The sequence below is a fragment of the Mytilinidion resinicola genome (assembly GCF_010093595.1).
Source record: "Mytilinidion resinicola strain CBS 304.34 unplaced genomic scaffold BDZ99scaffold_9, whole genome shotgun sequence".
Taxonomy (NCBI): Eukaryota; Fungi; Ascomycota; class Dothideomycetes; order Mytilinidiales; family Mytilinidiaceae; genus Mytilinidion; species Mytilinidion resinicola.
The window spans coordinates 1,667,848-1,693,687 of NW_022985445.1; the positions used below are offsets into that span (position 1 = coordinate 1,667,848).

The window sequence follows — 25,840 nt, forward strand, 5'->3', positions numbered from 1 at the left end:
CGCAAAGCACCCACACCTGTGCCCCAAGCTTCCCGTTTCCCTGCACGCTCCCACGGGCTTCCTTGTCCCTGCAGCTCGCGACCACGCTCCTTTACCTCTTGTCTGCATCTTCACCTCACCACTCACCACCGCCCACGTCGGCCTGCGTTCTCAATACCACTCGACGTCAACCTACGATCCCTGCCTCGACACGCCTCGCATCTTCCATACCGTGTCACGTCATCCTCATCCTCGAGTCCGCCGCGACCGTGGACGTGCGTTCCGTCGAGCCCTCGACTGCCGTGCCCGCCCGCAGGGAAGGCCCCGTCCTCTTGATACGATCCCCAAGACGCTTCTGCAACGGCTGCGCCGGCCATTGACCTCTCCTACTCTGCCGCCAGGTTCTCTGCCGCTCGATGATATGAGCACGACGAGGTAGACTCGAGAGACACTATCTGGGCTGAAAGATCAGTCAATAGAAAACATCATGGCGACCACCCTACCACGACCATCGCGCCCATCGCTGAACCCACCCACCGGCCCGTTGCCCTCGCTGCCAGTTCCGAAATCCAGGAAGAGCTCGGTAGGCTCTATCAACGAATCTGTGACCTCGAGCAGGCGGGGCTCTGGCGCGTCGCTGCTTCCCTCCTCCTCCTCCACCACCGCCACGCGAGCTGTGTCCTCATCAGCTCTGCCCCAACGGCCACCCAGGGCCCAGTCCAGCTCGACTTCGAATGTGCCGACCTTGAATGGCAACGAATCGGCACAGATGCTACCCCCCGGCAAGGGCCTGCGAAAGACAATCAGCATCGGAGCCTTTCCTCAACCGCCCAAATACGTTGGGCGGAACTCGAGCCATCCACCAAGCCCCCTCTCCACGAGCTCTACTCCCGCTGGGGCTTCTCTCGATCAGCGCGTTTCCGCTGGCCCCAAAGCTGTGCCTTCGCGAGATAGTAGCCTGAGGATGAAAAGCCCTCGAGTCTCAAGTCGAGGGGTCGGACTGAAGTCGCCACTTACGCCTCCAAACCTCGCCGGCGAGAGCAGAACAGCACCAGGAAACACCATGCTCACCCTCCCTTCCCCTCCCCAAAGTCGAAACTCCTCAGCGCAAGACTCATACGCAACGAGCTTCGACGATATCAACGAGGAGGAACCGAGGGGTCGCGCAGACAACAAGTCAGGAACAGACAGAAACTCGACACATAAAGAGGGGAAGGGAAACGTGGTTGTTAGTGTTCGCGTGCGGCCTGACGCGAGCAGCAACGATGGGAAGCATGACGAGTGGGAGGTCAACGCCAAAAAGTCGTCAGTGGCTTATAGAGGGCGGGAAGGCGGGGACTATATTTATGGTGGGTTACACGCAACTGCACGTGTCCTGATCGGGGTTTAACTTAAGACATAGATAATGTTTTCGACACACAAGACAACAATGCACGAGTGTATGACGCAGCAGCCAAGCGCTTGGTGCGACGAGTTATGGAGGGCTATCATGGAACGGTCTTCGCATACGGCATGACCGGCACTGGAAAAACCTTTTCCATGCAGGGTACAGCAACATCTCCAGGTGTCATTCCACTCGCTATCACGGACATCTTCTCCTTCATTCGAGAAACTCCAGACCGCGAATTCCTCCTCCGAGTAAGCTATCTTGAGATCTACAACGAGAGAATTCATGACCTTCTTTCGTTTTCGACCGCCACGGCCATGAATGGTACTTTGCTACCACAAGAGGAAATTAAACTACGGGAGGACAGCAAGCGTGGAGTCTACGCCACTCCTCTCAAGGAAGAGATTGTACAGAGCCCTACACAACTTTTGCGCGTCATTGCCAGAGGTGACAACGCGAGGAAGGTGGCTGGCACTCAGTACAATGCGCGCAGTTCCCGCAGTCACGCCGTGGTCCAGATTGTTGTGGAGAGCCGCGAGAGACAGCCACCAGGAGGCACCAGCTTGCAAGACAGCAAGCGGTCTGCTATTGGTCCAGGAGGAGTCCGTGTCTCTACGCTGAGTCTGATCGATTTGGCGGGATCCGAGAAAGCCGCGGAGAACAAGGAACGAAGAACAGAAGGCTCCCACATCAACAAGAGTTTGTTGACATTGGGCACCGTCATCGCACGCCTCTCCACCGACAAGGAAAAGGCCGATGCGGGCAAGGCAGGCACAAAAGGAGACAAGCATCTGCCTTACAGAGACAGCAAACTCACTCGACTACTCCAGGGCGCTCTATCTGGAAACTCTCTCGTCAGCATCCTGTGTACGATTCAGATCGGTTCCACAGGCAGTGCTGCCTTGGCAAACAGTCACACGGGCGAGACGCTCAATACCCTTAAATTTGCCTCGAGAGCTAAGAACAACATTGTAAGCCACGCAAAGAAGGTGGAAGACGGTCTTGGCGAAAGGGCTCTTCTTGATCGGTATCGCATAGAAATTCAGGAGCTCCGCAAGCAACTAGAAGAGAAGTCGGCGAAGGAGTCTGGAGATGGGGTTAAGGAAGTGATTATAAGAGAAGTCGTAAAAGAGGAGGAGAGAGAGAAAGACGAAGAGGAGGAAAAGGCACGCGAAATGGAAGCCGAGCAGCGGCACGAGGAGCAGATGCTCGAGATGCAGCTAGCCAGGACCGCCCTGAAGGAGCGTATCGAGCATCTGAATCGCCTGATTCTCAGCTCAAAGTCGCTAGGGGTGAATTCGGGACGTTCGTTTTCCTCGATGGGCCTACACAGCCAAACGCACAACCGTGGATCGATACTAAGCAATGGCGATTTCCGGCCAGTATCAGCGAGGTCTTCGGCGAGCCATACTACACTCGAAGTTCCTACTGCCAACAGAACGTCGTCAGGAAGCTCCCCTCCAATTGGCACAGCAATTGGAGAGACGCCTTCCGAGGAAGATGATTCTTTGGGCGAGAATGGAGACGGCACAGCGAGCCAAGCGGCACAGATCCGGGCGTTACAGGCCGACCTTTCTGACAAGAACCGCTACATCGGTACGCTTGAGAAAAGATTGTTGCAGGCGAGGCGATCAAGCCAGTCACGTGTTTCGATGAGTTTGTCTCATAAGGTAATTGGAGGCGACGATGGGGTTGAGAGACTCCTATCAGAGAAGGACGCAGAGATTGCAGACCTCCGCGCTAGGCTGGACGACAAGGAGAGGATGGTGACGGCGCTGCGGTCTGCTGCGCGAAAGCGTGAGGTTGCAGACCTGGGCATCGATACTGCGTCAGCAAACGAGAGCCGGCGATCCTCGCATCAACGAAGCGAAGGGAGCACGGCGAGTTCCAAGTTCAGAGGGCCACCCATCAGCCCGGTTGCGCTGCTCTCGCCTGCATCGCAGAAGTCAGGCAAGGGCGTAGATGAGATGACGCGGATCCTAGATGAGATGATCTCGGAACGCGTGGACGGGGCGCACGGTGGTGCCAAGGGCGCATCGCGGAGCAGCCTGCGCGCGGTGAGCGAGGCCAAGTAGGAGAATTTGTGGGAAGAAGAAAAGGCGTGTGGGCATTAGGTGTTTGGTGTTGGGCGGGCTGTAAAGAGCGAGGGAGGCGACTCGGCGAGCAATCGCGACGGCATTTTGTTGGCGTTGGTGTCTTCCATTTCCTTGGGGAGGCTTGAACCTTGATACCCTGTCTACTTTTCTTATATCGAGATGGCCTGATGCTGTATGATTAATCGAGGATGGGAGGAGAGACGCGGGCGGCTGCGGTACAATAGTGATGAAGCTTAAGTCGCGTGGTATAACACGAACGAGTCAGACAGCGTGGATTGGCCCCGTGGTGTTGCAGTCTGTGGTGAGATTTGTCGCGTGCTGGGGAGTGTTGAAACTGCGATGGACCCGGCATGTTGATGTGAGATTTCTGACAGCCGCGGATGGGTTGAGTGCACGCAGGGTCGACAGCAGCAAGGGTTTATTTATGTGCGGTCAAGACCTGACGGCTAATTAAACGTCTCTCTCCAAGCCGGGAAACACCTGTTCACAGCGATGGAGGGCGCTCCGAGCCAAAACCCGGCGTTCTGCACATACGAGGTCTGCACCTTTGCGCTGGGAGCATCCTTGCGCAGCCAAGCTTTTGCGCGCGGAGGAAGGCCGAGCCAACGCGCTCCGCGACACCCAACCCCGAGGCAGCTCGACTGCAACACACGGAAGCGTCCCGCGCAGCCTTCCCCGTTCGGGCAGGCCTTCCTGCTGGCTAGCATTGTGCTCCTTGCGGGCGCTGATGCGGCGTCAGGCGGGTGCTTGTTTTGCACTGTGCATGGGGTCTGTGTGGGAGTGGAACGCGGGCAGATGCAGATCGGCCGGCGCCAGCACACGTTGAGGGCAGAGCAGAATGTGGAGAAAGGCGAGGGCGTCACAGCGTTGCCAGTCGGGGCGCTGGAACCGGCGGGCGTCGTGAGCGATGACGTCCAGCGTCTCACGTCGACAGGCCCCTCCCTCGCGGCTTGCCGGGGGCGACCCTTCCTCGGCCCTTGGTTGGCGTCGTTTGATGGGCCGCCAAGCCGTCGCTGCCGTCGTGGTGCTCGAAGCGTCGCAGTCTGAAACAGCCGCTGGCCTCCATCACGACAATCCTGCCTCGAAGCGTCGCCCCAGATGCCCCGTCCATGGGCGACGCTGGACACGCACGACACGCTCCCACGCCCCTCCGCTCCATTCCGCCCGACGCAGCCTAGCCACAGCGTTTTCCTCCGCGCCGTCATCCTTCGTCTACGCTCCGCCCGCGGGTCAGGCCCTTTTTGATATTGACCTCCTGTGCTGCTTCGTCCCACCCGCTGCCCAGTCCTCTGACCGCATCTCCAGCCCAGGCGGCCGCGCGATGCAATTTCACACATACGGCTTGTGAACCTCGCTCCCTAATTGCCTGCTCTTTCCGTTTGTTGGCCCGAAACACGGTCTCTCACCGCGCGTGCATTCACTACGCCGCAACCCACCCACCTGCAGGCCACGGTGGACCTCCCGTCTTCGCTCCTTCGCCGTTGCTGGCCGGTCCCGCACTGTCAACCTGCTTAGGTTGGGGTGAATGACAAGACTGAGTTGAGCTGCCTCATTCCCGCCCCGTCACTGTCCTCGACATGATTGTGAACAGCGTCAAGAAGATGCACGCACGCCGGAATCCTGGCCTTGTGGTCTCCTCCACCGCCTTCTCCCAGCCATTCTCGCCGTCCATGAACTCCGCCTCTTTTCTCTCCCCGCGGCTGGCATCCCACCGCGTCCTCCTGGAAGCGGCATCTCCACCACCTTCGCCGAGCCTCCCCTCCCTGATACCCCGACATGGCAAGAAGCCGTCTTCTGCAAGCCACTCGCGTCTGGTGAAGCGGCTGCTCATTGCCTGCTGCGGTGTCACCATCATTGTCTGGCTCGGCATCCGCCATCTTTACACCGAACAGCGGGCATGGACCGACAGATATACAGGCGATGGGAGCGAGGACTACGAAATGGTCGGCGACAGCTTCCTCCCGAGCAACCCCTCGGCCGTCATAGTCACCGACAAGAAGGAGAAGCCCAAGTGGACTGTCTCGATACCAGAGAGCTACGACTTCCCTTTGAAGCCCGCGCACTATCGAGAGATCTGCAAACAGTCAATGGAACTGTCCCAGCATTTGACCGAGAATGGAAAGTCTCACACGAAGCGTTCGATGGGCTATTATTCTGAGGACCCTTACTATATGGACGTACGAGAAGCGCAAGAACAAGGCCTACTACCAAAGTCTAAATCGCACGGAAGCCCCCAAATGATGGATGACGGTCTCACTCCCGGTGAAGAGGAAGGAATGATGGTCTGCCAGAGAAGCTTAACATACGCTATGGAGACGGTTGATGCTGGACTGGGGAACACGTTGATGGCTATGTGGATGTCGTATGGCCTGGCTATGAAAGAGGGTCGAGCGTGGTTCTACGACGACACGAGATGGTACGTCTGACCTGCTACCTTCTCCCTGACCGTAGTCTCCACCCGGGTTTCGGCAGCTAATATAGACAGGCCTTATGGGAATTACTCTACTTACTTCACCCCACCCCCGGCAGCAGGGTGTCTACCACCGCCAAAGTCGGAGATTGTGCCTTGCCCACATAATGCGCGCCACATTGTCGTCTCTCCTGCCCTCATTAGCCATACTTTTGGTCATGCCTTCACTTACGAGTTCGAGGACGCCCGCAAGATGGAAGTGCAGCGCCAGCACAAGATCTTCGAGCTCGCCCGCGTAGGATACGAGGACCTCTTCACTCTCCGTGAAGACGACGCCAGTTACGTCGAGCAGCGCGCCCAAAAACTCTACGAACCTGCGAGGGAAGCTGGCGGCATGAGCATCGGCATGCACGTCCGCCGCGGCGACCGCCACCCGTACGAGTACCAATACTCAAAAGACTACCTCCCACTAGACCGTTTCGTCGACACCGCCCGTGACATATTCCTAGCCCGCCTTGGCAACTCGACCAAATCCAAGAAAAATGCCAAGCTCAACACCGAAATCGAGGCCCGCCACACCTCGTCCAAGATGGTCCTCGCCTCCGACGACCCAAACGTCTACCCCACCCCTGAAATGGGCCACGCCCTGCGCGCCCAAGACCGCATCGTCCTCGCCTCGAAAACGACGCTCGAGAAGACGGCACCGAAGACGAACCCCTACATCGACGAGATTTCGGGCTGGGAAGGCGGCTTCTTCAAAGACGTCTTCTGGTCGCTCGGCCAGCCACGCACCAACGCCAACGACGCCGCGTCCGCCGGCCACGAGGTGACGCAGGAGGGGTCGAAGCAAGCCATGGAACTGCGCGAGCTCGTCGGGCGCGCCTACCTCATGGACCTCGCTGTGCTGTCCCAAGCCGATGCCGTTGTTTGCACCGTCAGCAGTCTGGGCTGCCGGCTCATGGCGGTCATGATGGGGTGGGAGAACGCGATCGATCAGGGAAACTGGAAGAATGTGGATGGCATGTTTGAGTGGCGGGGGATTATGTGGTGACTGCCCGAGGCGAAGAGTTGGTGAGTTTTTGAGCAGAGTTTTGAGAGAGCTGTTATACCCATATCCGTTACCCCCAAGTCCGAGGGGAGTTGATGAACCTGCATTTGGAAGCGGTTTTCTTGCCATTCGTTTTTGAAATCTGTTTGGATCCTTGCATGGGTGGGAGCGGGATACCAGCGAGCGAGCATGAGCGAGCATCAGTGTGTTTGTTGATTAGGGCATTTTTTGATTCTAGGATACATCTTTGAGCTGGTCGATTTTCTTTTGTCAGGGTGGAGCATTTTGGCGTTTCGGGTGTGCGAGCAAGCACCGAGCAAGCATTGGAGGCGTACACTCATACTCATCCCGAATGGGGAATTTGTTTCAGCATAAAAAGGAACCACCAACTGAGCCACCGGAAGTGTGGTCGCTGTGGAATCAAAATCGATTGGAATTCTTAAAAAAAAAAAAGGAAGTTCTTCAAGAATGCGGTATCTATACGTGCCTTAGGCATATAAGCCTACTCTATCTAACCAAAGCACATCCATACTATACACTCTCTACCCCCATTCACACCATCCCCCCAGTCTCCCCCCTACATAACCAACTTCGGCCCATGATACAACGCCCTTTCCGCAGCACTATTCCCCTTCACCCCCGTCCTCGCCGGAAACCCCTCAAAACTCCGCGCATACGTCGCCACCGAATGCGCCACCAACCTCGCATTCACCTCCCACGCGCCCAAATTGCAATTCTCCACCCCATCGCACAACTGATGATAGCACGGATCAAACCACTCCCCCTCGCTCCCGCCAAACATGTCCTTCTCCTCGGCCGTCTTCACGCCCTCGGCCCCCGTCGCGATGCCGCCGCCGGGGATCCCATTCCTAATAAACCCATCGTAATCGCTGCGGCCGTCAAACGCGATAAACGTGTAATTCAGCCCCTGGGCTGCATACCACTCGACATACAAATCCCGCAGCTGCTCGCTGCCGGCGGGGTTGCGCGCATTGGTCGCGTTGTACACCTGGTACGCGAAGTTGGGGCTGGCCAGCATGTCGTAGTCCATGAACAGCCTAATTTTCAGGTTCTCGCGCGCCGAGAGCTGTGAAACGTAGTAGTCGCTGCCCAGCAGGCCTTCCTCCTCGCCGGCCCACCACGCGAAGCGCACGCAGTTGCGCACGTCGTACTTGGCCAGCTGCGCCGCGATTTCGAGCAGCGTGAGCGTGCCCGTCCCGTCGTCGTTGATGCCCGGGCCCTCGGCCACGCTGTCGCTGTGCCCGCCCAGCATGACGCAGTTGGCGGCGTCGCCCGCGGTGGTCTGCGCGATGATGTTGGTCGTGGCGATGCGTTGGACTATCGCGTCGATGTAGGCGGACGAGTCGATGACGGTGCCGTTTTGAAGCGACGACATGTAGGGCAGCGCGTCGGCGCGCGAGATGCCAAACGTCGCGACGTGGTGCTTGCTCGGCGTGCCCAGCGTCCCGGAGAGGCTGCCCTCGGCCGTGTTGTACACAACGGCGGCGAGGGCGCCGGCTTTGCCTGCGAGCGCCGACTTCGTGCCGAAGGGGCAGGTGCCGCGCTGGATCAGGGCGATGGCGTTGGTCGTGTTGGCCGGGTAGTCGGAGGCGTCGCAGCCGTCGTTAGCGATGAGGACGAGGGGGCCGAAGACGGGCTCTTTGTCCGCGGTGGGTGGGGTGAGGCTCATGGCCTGGGTGGAGTTGGGGGAGGTGGCGCCGAGCACGAGGCGGTATTCGAACGTGTTGCCCACGACGGCGGGGAAGGTTTGGTTGGTCAGGGTGTAGTAGGAGCCCAGGGAGGCGAGGGTGGAGTAGATGTAGTCGAGGGTTGCGAGATGGCCTGAGAGGGGGGGTTAGTCGAGGTGGGAGTGATGGGTGCGGGATGAAGTTTGGGATGGGATGGGATTGAGACGGGATGGGATGCAAGGGAGGAGGGAGCAAACCTTTCGAGCCTATCACGCGCGTGGGGTGGTTGTACTCGTCTATGCCGAGTTCGGCGATCTTGAAGAGCTCTTTGGCTCGTTTTAGGAGGGCTTTGGAGCTGATGTCGGCTTGGATGGCTTCGGAGCTGACGAGGGGTTTCTTGGTGATGGCATTTTGGGGGATTAAGGGCCCGAGGAAGGGAATTTGGAGGGCAGAGACGGTAGCACACGATAGGAATACCGCGTTTAAAAAGCGTTGACGCATACTTATTCTACAGGAAGAGGTCAGTCTTCAAGTCTTGTGAGTGTTGATGTTGAACCTGGAGCTGTGACAACATCGGAGCTGTGTCGCAGATCCGCGATTCATGCAGCTCTAGAGGCTTGTCCCTTTCAAGCTCACCCGGCTTGGCGGGTGTAGCCAATCAACAGTCCCCAGATATATGTACATGAGCAAAACCGAAAGCCTATGCAGACTTCACAGGCCGTGGAGGACCAAGCCCAAACACATCCGCACCCCGTTGGTGGTTCCAAATACCGTTGACTATCGCCGCAGAGAACCACGCTGAATTCAGGCCAAACCAGAGTGTCACCCACACGTAGCCGAGGACTCTCCAAGCCAGGCGGTCACGAGCTCCCAGCTTCCGTCCCAGAGCAACAACATGGTCTTCGATCATAATCGCAAGAGCTTGGGCCATGAAGAAGGTGAACTCGCCGTTGGTCTGTAGCGCACCATAGCATCCTACGGATCCCATGGCGTGGATGGTCGCACTCACGCCGAACCCAACAAAGAGCTGGACGTATTTGGAGGCGAAGGTTCCTTTCTTGAGGCGGAGGACGTCTCGAGCAGCGAAGAGCCCCATGGTCGCACAAGCACGGCGCATACTTTGATGCCAGGTCACTCTGTCGACTTCCGTAAGCCGCACTACCAGGAGAGGTATTCGATGGGAGACTTACGACCAAGCTTTACGCAGCGTATACATCTCGCGCGGGTCCCCAAAAAGGGGTGGGCACTCGCTCGGGTTAGCGAAGTGCAAGGTTACAAGAACAACCGAGATGACGCAGTTTATGAACTCCAGAGTATAATATGTGATTAGAATGTAGGTCCTTTTGAAAGGTTAGCAGCTTCGTAAGTGGGCGGGCAGAAACTACTTAGTCTTAGAACCTAGTTACCAGCTAAGTAGGAATCTTGTCTGATAAGAAACAGAGTCCTGAAAACCGACTGGAACGAAGCCGTCGACATCACGGAAGCTGCCCCATGGCGTAGAGGCGGTCCATGAGCAAAGAGTGTCTTCGATTATGAAAAACGTAGCACCGAGGAAGAGCTTTCGTAATACAAATTTCCTAAACGACATAAGAATCGCTCCCTAAGGTGGTGTTTGGAACTTACCATCTTGAATAGTCGGCTGGGTGAGCAGTAGGAACATTCTTGACTTGGTACTGTTTCCCTTGTCAGCATCGGTTTCAACATGGCATGACGAGGTAAGATTACACTCCAGCCCACACCGCGCAGGTTAAAGAAGATGAGAAGTGACCACCAGAGCCTCCTAAAGGACCCCACTGGCGCAGCTGGGGTCGCAGATCTCGATTCGGCGTCAGAGTCCGTGAGCTTATGCCATCCCTCCTTGTCTGGATTTGCGAGAACGATGCGATCGATATACGCAAAAGAAAGCAGACCGATGAGACAGCCGAGAGAAAAATGATCCCCAAAAAAGCCCTTCTCCTCTACTAGAACGAATTGCCAAAGCAGTATTCCGAGCAAGGGGAGCGTTGTTGCCGTCCGAATGAGGCTAGGCTGAAATGCCAATGCACCGACCACGACGAGAAAGAAAAGCTTCACGCAATTGTCTTGCAGGAAAGCTGAAGACTCCATACTTCGGCAACAAAGGAGAGAAATTTGTTTCGTCTCGGCGGTGGTGAGAAGGAGGAAGGGAGTTCTTAACCACAACTTACTAGGTAGTGGGTCCAAGGTCGGGCTGCCAGGCGCCGACCGGCCCACAATATCGCTCGATAGCGGTGCGCTGATTCGCCAGAGTCGCTCAACCTAGTATATTTAAGCTGGCATTAACTATCGTGCCCTAGTCGATTTGCGTTCTCCCAATTAGAGCGCGCGCAGTACGGTCATCACGGACGTCGATTAAGTCATGTTGCAACTGAGGTGAAAGCCAAGAATCTGCGTCCGATTTTTGTTTTCGTTTGTGGGACTCCGGTCGGAAAGCTCGCCTCTATATCACAGTTTGAGGGATACGAGCACACAAAGTTTATCCAATGAATTGTAAGGAATAAGATTAGAAGGGCACAGCGCATATGTATCGACCTTGTGACCAGCATAGCGCTTGTTCATTGAAATCCAGGAAAAAAGAGAGCTACCGTTAAACGGTAAGTTTCTGCTCAGTTCATTGACTTCGACATATCTATTAATTGTGGAAACCGGCCCTTCTTTACAGGGAGTCTTCCAACTAGAACATACGAAACGTAATCGTACATACAACACAAAGGGAAGAGTGGGGAATCTGAGTGGCCGTAACGCCCATACTTAGTAGAACATTAAAAGAAACGATAGAGGTGGCAGTACCCTTTGTACCCTGATTCTGACACATGAACACAACGAAAGTGAAAGTTTTTTTAGGTCATAAGCTCTGATTAAGAGTATGCCTCATCTGCAACCAATCCGTAAACGCCGTAAACTCAGTCCTCGAGCAAGCAAGGTTAAAATCCGGGAAAGGCGTTTCGCGCAAAGTCCTGGTCTAGTGCCGTTGTGCTTAGGTTCGGCAGCATTTGATTCGTAGCATCGCTCATAAACCCAATCCAGTCCTGATCAATATCCATCGAAGTCGGCATGTTCTGCCACGAAAAGCTGTTTGCTAGTGGAGCGAAGTTTGCAATGCCATCTTCATTAAGCGCAGAATCGAAATTGGAGCTGCCTGCGTAGACCCCGTCGTACGTCATGAAAGGATCTTGCATCTGATTCATGGTGTTGTCCACCATTCCAACAGAAGGGATGCCCTGAAGAAACGTGTTTGCATCGGTGGACGAAGAGGGCGTTAGCTGAGTAATTGATGGCGAGGTTGAAGACGAGGTTGTCGATATGCCCTTCCTAATGGGCTTCGGCGGCTGTACCGTTTTGTCTCCACGGCGAATCGAAATGGTACCAAAGTATGGGATCACAATCGCGGGTCCCTCTTCGGCTCCATAAGGGCAGTCTTCATCGTCTGGATCACACTGTCCTGGTTTGGCGTCGCGAAGCTTGGTCGACATTTTCTGCAGGACTTCATAGCTTTGTGCTGCAACTTTGCCACCTTTCTCGTTCGACGCGCGGCGAAATATGTCGATACATATCTCAATCAGGCGCCAGTCTTCTTCTATTTCTTGTGGGCTGACGCTTACTGATGCATCTGGAGCAACGGGGAAGAGACCGAGGAGGAGAAGAATTGCGGCCGTGAATCCGAGAAAGTCAATGGCTTTGCATTCGTATAGAGGCTCCGCGCAACCCGTGCGAAGGCTTGCATACAGTCGCAGCATCTCTCTCGAGCCAGCCAGACAGACTGTCTTGCTATACACAAAGCGGGGGTTGTTGACTGACTTCAGCATAAAAGGGAGGTGGAGGTAGACCCGTATTTGGTGATATATCAACTGAGCTAGTAGACGTTCTCGAAGGTCGGCAGCACTTGTTTGGCAATCGACCATCGCTGCTGACGTGTCCACCCAGGTCGGATCTAGTTTGTTGAATAGCTCTTCCATCTGTTGATCTAGGTCAAGAGCGAAGGCGAACGATGGGTCGCCTGAACCTTGGTTTCTATCGATAACCTTTCCAGCTATGATGGAGATCTGATTGACGAAGTCGAGGGGTAAGAGGTATTTGGTTGGGGGTATCTGGTAGGTAAGGTCGCAATGTGCATCTACCACACCGGATGGCAGCCCTAGAAGCAGGCAAAGAAAGCGATCACCATGGTACAGTGACCACCATATACTCTCATGAGCTTCGGAGGTGGTACGTTTGCGATGAAGACCCTTATAACCGTTAGTAGACATTAGGTGGCAAACGGTAGGCAGGTTCATACCATAAGTTGAGCATACATCAGACCGCGACGGAATGCAAGCCAAGCTCGACGCGGCTGACCGACATCGGAGTACCACTTAGCTTCTAGTATGAGGCATTCCATGCCTTCCAGAGTGGCAGCGTACTCGTCATCAGAAAGCACCCAGCGATCCACAGTGTTGATGTATTTATCAACATCGTCGCTTTCTACGCATACACCAACACCAAGGACCAAGACGCCTAGTGCCGCTGGGCTTCCATCTTCGGAAATGGCATGGGCAGCGTAATCCGCCAACGGAATGTTGCCGGACGTGCCGGCAGTCTTCTTTCGCCATGTCTGCCACCATTCGCCGTTGGCGTTCAAGAGTTGATTGAGTTGGTCGAATGGAGGGAGTACAGACAGTAGGGCCTCTTTCGCTCGAGCCCGCTTCAGTTTCGACGCGGCTGCGGATGTCTCATCGATCATGTCAGCGAGATGGTTGTCTCCGCTGCACTGAACACGGAGCGGCTCTTGCGACTCCTGAGCACACGCAGGGGAGCCATCCTTCCTGGTCCCGTACTGGCAGGATGCCTCCGACTTAGCATAATGACTCTCCGCGTTGTTCAGCTAGACGAGGTCAGGAGTGGGATATCGAAATGAGAAGATGAAGCGTGCTTACTGCGTCTTCAAACACGGATAGCAGAGGAGGATTGCCCGTATGGGCGTTGAGCATTGGTCCATGGCCGGACGGAGTAACATCAGATGAGATGGGCGTGGGAGGAAATCGGTCTCTAGACGGAATGGGGTCTGACGAAAAATTGCCGCTTTTCGCCGTCTTAGGTTGCTTCTCGACCGGACTTTTGTCGCCGCGTTCATCGAGCAGAGTTTCAACAAGAGCCTCAAGACGGGAGACTCTCTCCCGCAGATTCTTCCTCTGATCCAACACGACATCTGCATTGGCATGCTCTTGGTCGACGCATCGCGAGCCCCGAGCAAAGCACTCGGAGCAGACGTCGGGATTATCAGGCGGAAAAATACACCGAATCTTCCTGCGCCGGCCTATAACAGATCAGAAACGATCCAATGACCTTGCATTGACCCAATGCACTTCCTCATCCGGAATTACGCGGGTGGGGAAGGTTTTATCGACCCCAGTCGCACCTCGCATGGCAAAAGTACAGATCAATCCTCTAAGGGGCACATACATTCAAAACAGCTGTGCGTCCCCTTCCGCATCTTTTTGCGGGCTGCCAGGTCAGGAGAGGTGCTCTTGGGCATCTTGTCCGGACCTTGTGTGTCCCAAAGGGCGAAAAGCTTCAAAATCGACAGGTAACGGAGGAAGCAAAAAACGGACGGTTCACGGACAGAGCGCAATCACGATTAGATGAATGGAGTAACGAGAGAAAAGCGGCGGTATAAAAAACGGGGATGGTGAAAGGACACTGAGGCCGGAACACAGCCGTGCGATTTCGTCCGACCGGCGATTGGAGATGAGTAATGCAGCATGAGCTGACGGAAACCAAAGGAACGAGCCAGTCCCTATATAATCAGGCACACACGGCCAGGCAGCACCGTTACGCGTGTTTTGGATGGACGTGTGGATGGCTTTCTCGGGGTTAAAGCACCTGCAGGGCCGACGTGAAGATGAAAGGGAGCCACGGAGCGTCATGCATCGCAAGCCATCCTCGATTGGGAACACCAGCCACGTGATGCAACCGAAGGAACGTGCCGAGATCGTCCCGAACCGCCCCTTAGAGGAGAAACAAGGGTTTTGTTATCGATAAGGCAGGAATGATGTCGTTCCCGCCACAGCCGATACAACTCCTCGTCAGCACAGTATTTCAGTCGTCCTGCACTCCTGACTCCTTCATGTTGACCTTGGTTCGTCGTACCTACGAGCAAATGATACCTCCGTACTCACAACAATGGCTACCTCACGAGCCAGACTCATGAATGCAGCTCTTCCACCAAGTCCACCGCCCTCTCCGCCAAAAGTGAAACAAAGGCGCAAGAAACCCGACGACCCATTCTACAGCATTCCACTAACCCAGCCCATACCACGGCCACCGTCGCCCGAGGATGACGCCCAGGAGCCAGTTCAGTCGCGTGTAAAGACCGTGGGTGGATTTTATCCCACAAACTCCTTCATCTCAACTCATGTCTACAATCTAGATGCTCCTCACACCCATTCTATTCATATCTTTCCTCTTATCACTCTTCATCATTAATCGCAGTGATCGCGCCGCACGCGTCTCGTCTCATCCTCAACCGCACCCTAGGGGCTTCATCGCCTACCTCTCTCCCCGCGCCTGGCTGGACCCAGAGCCGTACCAAGATCCAACCTCCACCGCATGGGACACGGCCAGCCCTTCGTCGCGGAAGCCAGATGCTGTAGTTGCGCAGGGTAATGGAAACGGGAGGAAGAGAAGTTGGTTTGTGAAGAAGAAGCACCGTGCAGTTGCAAGGCTCCAGGTTGGAGATGCCTTTGAGTTGCGGGGTTGGGTGGTAATTGCCATGCTAGTGTTTGGGCTGATGATTCTGGCTGGAGCGGTGTGGGGTTTGAAGCGGTTGATCGGGTAGGGGTGCCCCTTTTATGCATGGCCAGAGTATTTTGGGTTGTATTGATGACGGGACACTTCATGGTTAAGCAAAGGTGTTGATGCCACGATTCGGGTCTTAATATTGGTTTTGTCGAATGACTATGTTACCTCATGCATTACAATCGCCCGTAACGAATAGGGTGCCATTAGCAGAAGACCAACCATCCGCCCTACCTAAGAACGCCGCCGGACCGATATAACCTTGCGGTATCCAAACATAAACATAAACCTTGACTCCATATTCAATCCGAAATAAAAGCTTGCGCTGACGGCACGCTCAAGAGTAACGCCATAGTGTAGTGCTTTCACTCCAAACACGAAAGTTTTTCTTGCTAGGATTCTCTTGCCGCGGTCAGACCTTGATAACATACCGGCCAAGGACTTGCTTAATTGCTGTTCCTGGTACTGTATCCGTAACATAAACACGCGCAGCGTATCATGCACTCCCTACAGCCGCATTCAATCCCGGCTCCTTGCTCGGTTTACGAGGATGATCATGATACTGGCAAATGTTGTACTCATAACGTCCTGGCAACAGGGTTCTCTTGGGTGTTTTATGTACGAGACTCATTTCTCGAGATCTCCTGATCATTATTTCGAATACCAGGGGTTTAGGTAACAATTCCTCAATCGTCTCGGAGGCGCTTCCCATCTTTCGGTGTTGCCCATCCCAGTCACACGCCCACGTTTCGAATAAGTACCGGTATAGCCCAGATGTGCTAGGGAGGTTGTCGAACGCCTTGACGAGGGCGTGGATGTCAGGTACAAAGTGGATGGAGATGGTGTTCTTGACATGAATTGCGTCTATAATATCATATCGAAGCTGCGGAAAATCGTACTTGTCGGCGAAAATGTACAAATCAACGAGCACCGAGTAGCTATCGAGCTGATCAGGGCCCTTTCCTGGCTCGCCGTTAGGGTATTCAGCGTGTAAGTACCTAGATGGGGTCAATTTTAATAGGGAAGACGCAACTAGGAATTTTGTACCTACGGTATGCTTTGCCAGACTTGCAGCAATTTGGTCGCCCGATCTCGAAGGAGGACTCTTATATGATCGGGAAGTTCGGTATGAGACAAATCTCGAATTCTTTTGAGGTCTTTCAAGATGCGAGTGCTATAGAGGATCGTGTATGGTATATCCATACAAATCTCCTCTAAGAACAGCAGCTCCCAATTTAACTCTGCGAAGATCTCTAAGGCCTCGTCTTCCAACGCTGTCAATCTGTACAACAGAACCTCAACATGTTTGACTATAAGAAGAGGAATAGGTCAGTCAGGCGTTCAACGAGTGGAAAATGACTGAGCTTACTATGTTCAATAGCAGAATCCCGTATTATGTCGTCTTTGGGACTTTTGAAACACAAGAACGGTCTCTTTTCATCAGTCCCCTCCGATGTCTGAACCTGGTCTTGTTCCGGGACCGTGGCCATGACAGTGACCTCGTCGCTTTCCCTACCTGAGTCCGTAGCCGTAACCTCGACATATTCCCTAGCTGAGGGCGTGACCTTGTCGTTCTTGTTCTCTGAGAAGTTGAGCTCTCTACGCTTCAGCACCTCGACGAATGCTTCTTTCCGGTTTTCCAGCACCAGCCTTTGTGTATAGAGCCATTCCATAACAATCTTGAACAGCCAAGGTTCCACGTCGTCAAGTGTGATTTCCTTTTCTTCTGCCTCCCTGAAGCCTCCCTTGAACGCATTGTGGAAGTATCGTGACCAATGAGCGATCAAATTTCTGTGGATATGGAAAGGTTCAGCGCCCGGACCGGCACGTACTGTGACTATTTCTGTACCAAACGTTTTACTTGCGGGAATCAGATGTTGTCAATTCTGAGACTGCGCCGGGGGCCTCACCTCATTGAATCGCGCATGCGGTTTTGCGGCGCGTGTTTACACTTTGCAAGGGCTGCCCTTTTTATGACCCCCGAGGGTCTGGGTGCCGAGGCCATGTCTCTCAGGTTGCAGTGATACCTACGAAGTATGTAGTTGGGACGAAGCGGGGAGTCAAGATGTCAAGCACGCCCCCGGCGCTAAGGGACTCCATAATAGGTCTAGCTGATTCACGCGGTCACGACGTCACTAAATCAATTCCCGTTTTATTCGTCGAGTCCAATGTTGATACTGCATGTTTGCATTATGATAGAAACTCTTTGCAACGGAGCTAGGTTCCCGATGCCTCCTATCTTCCATGTCCGTAGACGCCTTTGAATGAGCATGGAAGTCTAGTATACAGATGAAGCTGCAACGCTTGCCGCTTGGTTGAACCGAGCAGCACGTCTCAGGAGGCGCGCAACTTCTAGATACATCGGCTCGAAGGCAAAAATTTGATGCCGCCAGTACGTGTTTTGGCAAATATTAGCTCGGACCACCAATCCCACTGCAGGTCTTGCCCTGAGTCGAATCATTTCAGATTTCGCTTCGATTGCGAATCGTGTGAAACGCGTTTGGTTTTTTATGAGTTCGTTGTCGCAGCCATCGATTTTAGATTATCCTTTGGAGAATGCTCATGATAAGAGCAGATATTGGTTTCGTACGGCAGGGGGGTGAGCTTTGTATCGAGAAACAGTTCCGCAGATCTCCTGGTCACGACACTCGATAGTAGACCCTTGGAGATTAGGTTGCTGATATCAGCATGTAACCCCCTCGATATAGCTTGCCCCGTTCCACTCGCCTACGCAAACGTCGAAGAAGTATCTGGAGAGCCCGGACCCATTGGGCAGATTCTTGAGCGCCTTAAGAACAGCATTAATGCAGGGAATGGAATCTGGGCAGTAGGTGTTCTTGAGGTGCGCTCTATCGATTACATCCCTACAGAGCTGCTGTGTGTCGTATCTATCGGCAAAGACATATATATCTACAAGTGTAGAGTAGCCGAATTGTTGCGACGCGGTGTTATCTCCGTCATCTTCATCGCGAGTTGTCCTAGACTAGATCAGATTTGATAAAAGAGACAAATTGCCATTACTACGTACATGGCTTTGTGCAATCTCAAATACACCTCTTGGCACGTTCTCGAATGTTGCGGCCTATAGGCTCTGGGTCCATGTCCGCATTGGCTGTCGCGATAGAATGGAAGGCTGGCATCGAGTCCAGGGCCTGAATGATTGCAATCGGTACGTGTTTCATTGTTGCCAACGAATCCAGTCTTTGATGCAGAAGCTCCAGATATTATAAGGATCTTTATGATCTAAAAGGAACGCGTCTAGTTCGTCTATTACATGGACTTCTCCTGCATACACGGTCTGCTGTTCTTTTTGGTCGAGGAAGGATTTGAGGTCTCCTATGAACGGTGATCGTGATATGAGCAGAGATTGTCACTGTACGGCTGGGGATTCGTGCGTCCGGGAGATTGGTGCAGTTCAGCAGACCTCCGCATCATAATCTCAGCCAGCACGGACTTTGGGAAGAGCTGCTCTACTACAAGAAAGGTCGCCGCTTGATCCCCGGAATACCTGCCGTCCCAATCCCCCACGTAAACGTTGACAAGGTATCTATAAAGACCAGATGTTGGTGGCAGATTGTGAAGGGCTTTGCTAACAGCACGGATATCCGGGATAAAATGTTTACAGTTGGTATTTGCCGAGTGGATCATTTCGATGACGTCGATTCGAAGCTGCTTGATATCGTACTCATCAGCGAAAATATATAGGTCTACGAGGGTAGAATACAGCACAGCTGTCTCTCCACGAGCTTTCCTATGGCAGATTAGTCTATATGTAGTAGAAGTGTGCAACTTTGCGTTTACTGCTTAATTGCATTCCATTCAAGTAGCAAGAGATTTGCATCCACCTTACACGCTTTACCCTCGGGTGTGGACATCATCTTCTCTGGGGCATCCGTGATCTCTTGGAGTGCCTCGAAAAGACCAGAGGATGAAGCAAGTGTATAATGAACATCCGTCATTGCTTTGACTCCACCCAACATTTCTGATAAGAGTCTCAGATTTTCGGTACAATCACCGCCAGTTGTATACCTACTCCTTAATACTTTCATCATTCCTTTAACAAGGTCGACTGCAGAGGTCCAAGTCAGCAATGTCTTGAGGCGTTAAGAATATTGATCTTCACCGTCACCGACGGCCGTTTTCCGTACTTTAGCATCGGCACATTCTCGTCGCTTGAAGAACAATGTCGAGAGCTCCTTCTCAGCTAGCTTCTCTACTAGCGTTTGATCCGAATCCCCATATGCCGTGTTCTCTGGCTCTGGCTCCGGTAGCTTAACAATGGGCTTATCTAGTACTATGTTCTGGGAATACATCCACGCCATGAAAGTTTTGAAAATCGAAGGTTCCACGTCCTCAAGGGTTATCTCTTTCTCTTCTGCCTCCTTGAAAGAACCATTGAACGCGTTGCGGAAGTAGGGCGACCAGTAAGTTATAAGGCCGCGATGAACACAGAATGATTCCGATTTGGAGCTCGTATGTATGGTCACCATGTCCGTGCCGTACATCCTACTTGACGGACGTTAGCAGAAGTCACAATTGCTAGTGTACCCACCGCGTAGAAAACACAAGCCGTTCCTGTGGTGCGCGAGAGCAGCGCGGAGAGTAGGTTTTCGAGACCCTGAAGGGCGAAGGTTTCTTGTGTGTCATGGCGATTGGATTGTACTTTGGTGGTAGGCGTTTGGTGCTCGAACGACGCGACTTGGAAGATGGCTTGGGCTAGGGCCAAGGGACCCTTAGCGCGACAGGTTCACCTCGTCACGTTTGCTTTTTTAACATTAAATATCCTGACCCATCATGTATTGAACTCTCTATAACTGTCCTCTTTCCAACTCATCAAGCTCCGATCATACGGTAAGAAGTAGTGGGGCTATTCAACGCATCCTTGAATTTAGTCCAACGGGGCCCAAATCTTAATCCTCCCAATCTGAAGGACTGCTGTATCTCGCATCGAAATCGAATGCCGTGTCCAGGAGCTTACAAGAGACCACCGCTCTGATAGTACTAATATTCCGTTCCGAGCGAGCGCGAAATTTCGGGTGTCATGCCCCATCTGATGCTCTCGAATATTTCAACAGAGTCACTACTCTAATCTAAGAATCACTCATTTTCAACAAGTCCTAGTACATATTTACGAGCGAACGGAGGAACAGCCGCTTGTCAAAAAGGGCTCAAACGAGGGCTTCGTTACAGGATGAGTTGTCTCGAATATACTTTCTTCGCACTGAAGGTCCCTTCGTCCCTTCTACCGTCGTCATGCTCTCCTCCCTTTCTCTTCACACGCAGCATGCCCTCAAACCCCAAACATCACAACAGACCATGCTTAGAATGCGTCAGTCCTTATTATACATTCGTTGTCTATCATTATCGTTACTGGCGCTCTAGAACTTCACAGAATCGTGCAGTTCTTTGGGTCGACTCGTCTTCGCTACCGTACTTGCAACGACGTGCAAAGTGAACACCTGTTCCGACGGCCACGATCAAGTTACTTTCAAGCGTCACTCTTACCTAGGCATTGGGCGTTTCCATCATCATGTTGATTCCATCGGGTTTCAGCTGGATCCCCAAACTCCTCATCGTACTCGCCTGTTGTGTACCACCACTCTATTTCTGCCTCAGCCGTCTTACAACTCCCTCGTCTTCTTCCTCCCCCTCCAGCCTCTACTGCCCAATCTCCCCCCTTTCCAATGACGTCCAGCTCGTCCTCAAAACAACCGCCACGGAAGTCCTCTCAAACCTCCCCGTCCACCTCGAAACAACCCTCCGCTGCGTCCCCAACTACCTCATCTACTCCGACCACGCCGAATCCCTCGCCGGCATCCCCATCCACGACGCCCTCTCCTCCCTCCCCAACATCCTCAACTCCCCCCGCCCCGAGTTCGCCCTCCACAACCACCTCCACGCCCACGGACGAGCCGGCCTAAACACCACCACCCCCCTAAACACCACCTCCGCCCGTACCCTCGCCAAGTGGAAAACCATCCCCACCCTCCACGACGTCCTCCACCGCCGCCCCACGGCAAAATGGTTCGTCTTTATCGACCTCGACACCTACATCGTCTGGCCCAACCTCCTCGCCTACCTCGCCCGCTTCGACGCCCGCAAGCCCTGGTACATCACCCAGCGCGCGCACCGCGGCACGCGGCCGCAGGTCTTCGCCAACAGCGGCGCCGGGTACGCGCTCTCCGCGCCCGCGGTCCGCAAAATGCTCGCACACGTCCGCGCGCACCGCAAGAGCTTCGAAAAGCTCATCGAGAGCGAATGGGGGGCGGATGTCTTGCTGTACCAAGCCCTAAAAGACGTGGGCGTGGAGCTGTTCAGCGCGTTCCCGCATTTCCAGGGCGCTGCGCCACCAGGGTTAGATCTCAATGCTACGCAGATCGGCAGGCGGCCGTGGTGCTACGCGCCGGTGTCGTACGGCCACATGCGGCCGGAGGAGCGGCGCGCGTTGTGGGAGTTCGAGCAGGAGTGGGATCGGCGACATGAGGGGTCGGGGCGGGTGCTGCGGCATCGGGATGTGTTCAAGGGGCTTGTGCTCCCGCAGATCCCGGCGGTGCGGCGCGGGTGGGACAATATGGTGGGGTGGAGGACGGAGTATAGCGAGGAGGTGTTTCGGCAGCTGACGTATAAGGAGTGGTGGAATCTGGAGCAGGAAGAGCAGGAGGCGTATTTTTCGTTTTCGCAGTGCAGGGCGCTTTGCGAGAGTTTGGCGAGCTGTCGGCAGTACGCGTATGCGGTGGGGAGGTGCGATATCTCGGGTGGGTTGACGTTGGGCTATGAGAGGGAAAAGGGGGAGACTTGGGACGATTCGCAAATGCCTGAGATTACTTCGGGTTGGGTGATGAAGAGGTTGCCGGAGTATGTGGAAAAGATGGATTCGTCGTGCGAGGGGGAGGATGGGAATGGCTGGGTTACTACTTGAAGAGGGCCTTTCTTCAAGCTTCCAAGCACTAGGTTTTCATTCATACTCAAATTGAAAGGGCAGCTCTAATACTCTCTACGATTCGCCAGGTGTGCGCTAACAATTGTAGTTTACAAGCGGTTGGTGAAGCTACGGAATTCATACCTATTAATTGAAGCTAAGGCTACAGCACAAGGCATAAGCCTGGGCGCTCTCGCTAGCCACTGCTTGGAGTGCCTCCAAGGGCTTTCAAAATCCTGACTATGATGTAAAGGTCAATGCAGTGGAAACTAGGTTACCTTATGACAGACCGACTGCCCGCTAGTCGGGCTGCTCCTCACAGTAGTGTCAAGCGAGCAAGAGTGGAGCCAGATCAGTTACAATTCCTCATGCCCAGGCTTGTGGCCTGGTGCTCTATCTCCAAGGCTACCTTCGGCATCGAACTATCCGCCATCCTCAAGTGTAGTAACTAAACATCCTGAGGCTTACCGAAATAGTGCTAGAGCTAGTTGATCCAGTGTAACGCTGTACCGATGCTCATTGATCAACCCCTTGTTGCAAAACTCCTGCCAAGCGTCCATGGGCAAAGGCTCACCAGCAGCGGCCTCGCCCGCCTCCGTGGCCGTCTGTTCTTCGAGTGACTCCTCCGCATCGACCCATTGCTCCTCCCCGTCATCTGAGTCGTTGTCAGAGCTCGTTCGCTCCTCGTGGCTGGGCGTATGAGGGACCTCATGGGGCTGAACAGGATGTTGCTGCTCCGGCTCGTGCTCCGGGTGGTCGGGCTGAAGCGAGTCGATGGATGGCGCGGTGGGTTTTTCGTCTACCTCTTGCTTGACGTCTTCATCCTGAGGGGCCTCGGAGGCTTGAGCCTCTTTTTTCTCTTCCGGATCGTGCTCGGGTTCTTGACCCTCGGGATACTCAAGCGCAGTTTCCCACACCAAAGACCTCGACTCTTTCCGCTCCGTCGCCTCTTCCAGCTCCATGTCTCCCTCTTTCTTAATGAAGTCCCTGAAAATATCACCCACGCGCGTGATCTTCACAAGGTCCTTCGGCTTGTCCCTCAACTCTAGGAACAGTCTGTCGATGAGGTCTAGATTACTTGGCAGCTCGACCTCATCGTCTATGGCCACCACATCAGTGACTTCATTTTCATAGATTTCCGTCCGGAGGCGCTGGAGGAGGGTCATGCAGCGGCGCGATAGCGAAAGGTAGTCGAAGTGGGAGTGAAGTTCATCTGCCGCGAGGAGCTCTCGGAGGGTGGAGAGTTGAGGGGTCAGGCCTCGCTCCGCTGTTTCAATGTTGGAGGTTGATATTGTCTCCAAAAGGGCCTTCCCCGTAACTTCGGGCTTCTGTTTCCCAGCAGCTTGCTCAGCTTTCTTGGCCTTTTGCTTCTGGCGTTTCTTCTGTGCTTTTGACAGCTTTGGAGCGTCATCGGCTAACTGCGTGCCAGCTGGCTGCGTATTAGCCGGTGGAGTCTCATCTCTTGAGACATCCGGGATACTCTGGACAGTGTGCTGAAGGTCGTTGTCCAAATCAGGCACATCGTGAGCTCCGGCATCATTATGGGTGAGATGCTCCAGAAGATGGTGAAGCGTTAACCACCCGTGGTCCTTAGTGTCCCGCTGCTGCTTCCAGATCAAATCTTGAAGCGGTGAGCGTAAGATTAGGCCACGGTTCGTCGTATCGTGTTTTCGGTCTCCATGACGATGAGGGGCAAAGTTGGCTAACTTCTCGCCAAATGCCAAGCGGCGCCGGATCCAAAATAGATCAGCGGATGTTGGTGCAGCACCCACAAATATACGCTTTGCAGAATGATGATCGATGACATAATCAAGATCCTTCCAGGGGATCTCGAGACCACCAACCTGCCTCGCGGCGTTGTAGAGATGGGCTACCGCGGCGATCAGCCACCGAGTGTGACTGATACTCACCTCCTGTGTAAGGCGTCGGATCGTGTGGAGGAACATCCCGCACAGGAGTGGGTGGTGTCCAAGGAAAAAGAAGGGTTCCAAGGGCGAGTTTGTTACGCCCATATGCTTGATAGCTTCGCCAACCGCATCGTCATCTACCCAGCGAGTGATATAGGACGAGACCTCGTTGAAGCGGGCAGAGAAGTCTGGCTGTTGTACGAGCATGTACTCCAGCCTCGTACCCTGTACCTGCATGACCCCTTCATCTATGATATGGGTGTCAATCATATTCTCGATATCGTGTCCCCCCTCGACTAAATCCTTCAGCCCGTCTCTGATGCCGTCTCCTAGGCATTCGTAGATGTCTAAGTAGACCTGAAATGCAAATGAGACCCATTGGCTTTTGGAATTTGGTGCCTTGGTCAGGAGCGACTCGAATCGCGTTAGTTCGTCCAGAGCCGGAGCCTTGACTCTAAGCGCCCCGAACAGGCCGAAATCAGAAAGTATATTCTGCACCTCCAATTCTTTGCGGGTGTTTAGAGCAGAGAGTTGTGAGTCCGGATCGGACCGCTTAGAGATGGCTCGACGGTGAAAGTCCAGCTGAATAATGGCAGGTAGACAGAGCAGATTTGCGGTGCGATGCATATCTGGACCAAACTGATCAAGGCCCCTCTTTGGATCGTACGGCGCGTGGCCTGTGCTGACGCTGATTGACGTGTAAAAGTGATCCATCGCGGCCGTCACGCTGAAAAACTCCCCTGGCCGACATGGCAAGATGTCCTTAACGGCATTGTCCCAGATTGCGACAGATCGCTTGATAGTACCTATAGCAACATTTGTCGTAACAGAAGCTGTAACCAGGTCCACTTCGTGATCTTTGTAAGCCTGCCAGACCTTTCGTACTGATTGACGAGCTAGCGATAGGTCATATAAGAAGCACATGGTAGCAAAGCGGAGCTCTGAGACAGCCTCAGCGGCTGCGTCCATGTTGTTCGTCGCAGACCTAGGGGTCGATTTCGAAGTGGACGTCGTAGTTGCTTCGTCGTCAGAACCATCGTTCGCCACGCTGTCTGCAGGATCTTCTGCTAAAATGCCGTACAAATTGAGCGTACGTTTGGCGTCGTCGTTCTGCTCAACCGTCTTCTTCTTACTCTTCCTCCGCTTTACATCACTCTTTGTACCCTTCACCTTCTCCTCGACGACGAAGAGGATGTCTTCTAGCCGGCCCGTGAAGAAGTCGTGCTGCGCATCACCAAGGGTGTTCGCGACGTACCAATCCGTGACCTTTTTCCTCCAAGTGATTACATCTTGTACACGATTGCAGAAGTCTATGACGTCGGGGGGTCGGTTGGCTGCCTTTGCAATGGCCTCGGCTTGTTTTAGAAGCTCTCGAGTGGTGGGCTTTGCTGGTGCCTCGTCGTTGTTTGTGGCATTGGAGTTTTTCTGAAGCCAACTGATGGCCCAGGCAGTCCCCTGCTTGTACAGGACGTAGGCACCGGTGTGCAGCTCTGTCGGGAGCTTAGGCCATGCAGGCATCCTGAGAGTTTCTATTGGTAGTTTCTAGGAGGTGAGTTGGTTGCGAGGCTGCGAAAATGCGAGGTGGTAGGTTGGTAGGTTGGTGGGTGGGTGGGT

General features: G+C 53.9%; 11 protein-coding genes across 11 annotated transcripts; 5 read left to right on the forward strand and 6 right to left on the reverse strand.

The window, feature by feature from the left end:
- Nucleotides 1-1,042: 1,042 nt before the first annotated feature.
- On the forward strand, nt 1,043-3,787 carry BDZ99DRAFT_443252 (kinesin-domain-containing protein; the record flags this gene model as incomplete). The annotated part of the gene is made up of 2 exons (XM_033717838.1): nt 1,043-1,328; nt 1,376-3,787. The coding sequence occupies 2 exons, from the start codon at nt 1,043-1,045 to the stop codon at nt 3,439-3,441; spliced, it is 2,352 nt and encodes a 783-aa protein (XP_033577421.1). The 3' UTR covers nt 3,442-3,787.
- Nucleotides 3,788-3,954: 167 nt separating this feature from the next.
- On the forward strand, nt 3,955-4,810 carry BDZ99DRAFT_520527 (uncharacterized protein; the record flags this gene model as incomplete). Its single annotated transcript, XM_033725538.1, has 2 exons — nt 3,955-4,362; nt 4,397-4,810. 2 exons carry the CDS (start codon nt 3,955-3,957, stop codon nt 4,808-4,810), a joined length of 822 nt encoding a protein of 273 aa, XP_033577422.1.
- BDZ99DRAFT_508879 (uncharacterized protein) lies at nt 4,550-7,357 on the forward strand. Its single transcript, XM_033724358.1, has 2 exons — nt 4,550-5,878; nt 5,948-7,357. The coding sequence occupies exons 1-2, from the start codon at nt 5,040-5,042 to the stop codon at nt 6,921-6,923; spliced, it is 1,815 nt and encodes a 604-aa protein (XP_033577423.1). The 5' UTR covers nt 4,550-5,039; the 3' UTR covers nt 6,924-7,357.
- A 140-nt stretch (nt 7,358-7,497) lies between these two features.
- On the reverse strand, nt 7,498-9,109 carry BDZ99DRAFT_387192 (Zn-dependent exopeptidase; the record flags this gene model as incomplete). Its single annotated transcript, XM_033715510.1, has 2 exons — nt 7,498-8,762; nt 8,866-9,109. 2 exons carry the CDS (start codon nt 9,107-9,109, stop codon nt 7,498-7,500), a joined length of 1,509 nt encoding a protein of 502 aa, XP_033577424.1.
- Nucleotides 9,110-9,208: 99 nt separating this feature from the next.
- Nucleotides 9,209-10,848, reverse strand: BDZ99DRAFT_312505 (uncharacterized protein). Its single transcript, XM_033714275.1, has 5 exons — nt 10,334-10,848; nt 10,232-10,281; nt 10,015-10,185; nt 9,799-9,948; nt 9,209-9,744 (listed from the first exon to the last, which is right to left on the reverse strand). The coding sequence occupies exons 1-5, from the start codon at nt 10,712-10,714 to the stop codon at nt 9,309-9,311; spliced, it is 1,188 nt and encodes a 395-aa protein (XP_033577425.1). The 5' UTR covers nt 10,715-10,848; the 3' UTR covers nt 9,209-9,308.
- A 702-nt stretch (nt 10,849-11,550) lies between these two features.
- On the reverse strand, nt 11,551-14,138 carry BDZ99DRAFT_563519 (uncharacterized protein; the record flags this gene model as incomplete). The annotated part of the gene is made up of 4 exons (XM_033727366.1): nt 11,551-12,852; nt 12,903-13,487; nt 13,540-13,919; nt 14,066-14,138. 4 exons carry the CDS (start codon nt 14,136-14,138, stop codon nt 11,551-11,553), a joined length of 2,340 nt encoding a protein of 779 aa, XP_033577426.1.
- A 556-nt stretch (nt 14,139-14,694) lies between these two features.
- BDZ99DRAFT_463042 (uncharacterized protein) lies at nt 14,695-15,735 on the forward strand. Its single transcript, XM_033719991.1, has 2 exons — nt 14,695-14,977; nt 15,033-15,735. Exons 1-2 carry the CDS (start codon nt 14,786-14,788, stop codon nt 15,438-15,440), a joined length of 600 nt encoding a protein of 199 aa, XP_033577427.1. The 5' UTR covers nt 14,695-14,785; the 3' UTR covers nt 15,441-15,735.
- BDZ99DRAFT_571037 (uncharacterized protein) lies at nt 15,516-17,429 on the reverse strand. The gene is made up of 4 exons (XM_033728054.1): nt 17,311-17,429; nt 16,770-17,260; nt 16,452-16,710; nt 15,516-16,398 (listed from the first exon to the last, which is right to left on the reverse strand). The coding sequence occupies exons 1-4, from the start codon at nt 17,403-17,405 to the stop codon at nt 15,897-15,899; spliced, it is 1,347 nt and encodes a 448-aa protein (XP_033577428.1). The 5' UTR covers nt 17,406-17,429; the 3' UTR covers nt 15,516-15,896.
- Nucleotides 17,430-18,916: 1,487 nt separating this feature from the next.
- BDZ99DRAFT_366573 (uncharacterized protein) lies at nt 18,917-19,857 on the reverse strand (the record flags this gene model as incomplete). Its single annotated transcript, XM_033714753.1, has 2 exons — nt 18,917-19,135; nt 19,618-19,857. Coding segments are annotated over 2 exons (459 nt in total), but the record flags the coding sequence as incomplete, so codon positions are not given.
- Nucleotides 19,858-20,739: 882 nt separating this feature from the next.
- On the forward strand, nt 20,740-22,380 carry BDZ99DRAFT_443269 (uncharacterized protein). Its single transcript, XM_033717839.1, has one exon. The coding sequence runs from the start codon at nt 20,931-20,933 to the stop codon at nt 22,317-22,319; it is 1,389 nt and encodes a 462-aa protein (XP_033577430.1). The 5' UTR covers nt 20,740-20,930; the 3' UTR covers nt 22,320-22,380.
- A 10-nt stretch (nt 22,381-22,390) lies between these two features.
- Nucleotides 22,391-25,744, reverse strand: BDZ99DRAFT_571040 (uncharacterized protein; the record flags this gene model as incomplete). Its single annotated transcript, XM_033728055.1, has 1 exon — nt 22,391-25,744. The coding sequence occupies one exon, from the start codon at nt 25,742-25,744 to the stop codon at nt 22,784-22,786; it is 2,961 nt and encodes a 986-aa protein (XP_033577431.1). The 3' UTR covers nt 22,391-22,783.
- Nucleotides 25,745-25,840: the final 96 nt, after the last annotated feature.

Excerpts from the sequence above, each read along its gene's own strand:
- BDZ99DRAFT_463042 (XM_033719991.1), top strand. The coding sequence starts at position 14,786 with ATGGCTACCTCACGAGCCAGACTCATGAATGCAGCTCTTCCACCAAGT. Across the intron at positions 14,978-15,032 it reads TTCAGTCGCGTGTAAAGACC|ATGCTCCTCACACCCATTCT; the intron begins GTGGGTGGATTT and ends TCTACAATCTAG.
- BDZ99DRAFT_571037 (XM_033728054.1), bottom strand. The coding sequence starts at position 17,405 with ATGGCCTCGGCACCCAGACCCTCGGGGGTCATAAAAAGGGCAGCCCTT. Across the intron at positions 16,711-16,769 it reads GGATTCTGCTATTGAACATA|TCAAACATGTTGAGGTTCTG; the intron begins GTAAGCTCAGTC and ends CTCTTCTTATAG. Across the intron at positions 16,399-16,451 it reads CAAGTCTGGCAAAGCATACC|GTACTTACACGCTGAATACC; the intron begins GTAGGTACAAAA and ends GACCCCATCTAG.
- BDZ99DRAFT_312505 (XM_033714275.1), bottom strand. The coding sequence starts at position 10,714 with ATGGAGTCTTCAGCTTTCCTGCAAGACAATTGCGTGAAGCTTTTCTTT. Across the intron at positions 10,186-10,231 it reads CCAGCCGACTATTCAAGATG|GAAATTTGTATTACGAAAGC; the intron begins GTAAGTTCCAAA and ends TATGTCGTTTAG. Across the intron at positions 9,949-10,014 it reads ACAAGATTCCTACTTAGCTG|GACCTACATTCTAATCACAT; the intron begins GTAACTAGGTTC and ends ACCTTTCAAAAG.
- BDZ99DRAFT_443269 (XM_033717839.1), top strand. The coding sequence starts at position 20,931 with ATGTTGATTCCATCGGGTTTCAGCTGGATCCCCAAACTCCTCATCGTA.
- BDZ99DRAFT_508879 (XM_033724358.1), top strand. The coding sequence starts at position 5,040 with ATGATTGTGAACAGCGTCAAGAAGATGCACGCACGCCGGAATCCTGGC. Across the intron at positions 5,879-5,947 it reads TTCTACGACGACACGAGATG|GCCTTATGGGAATTACTCTA; the intron begins GTACGTCTGACC and ends TAATATAGACAG.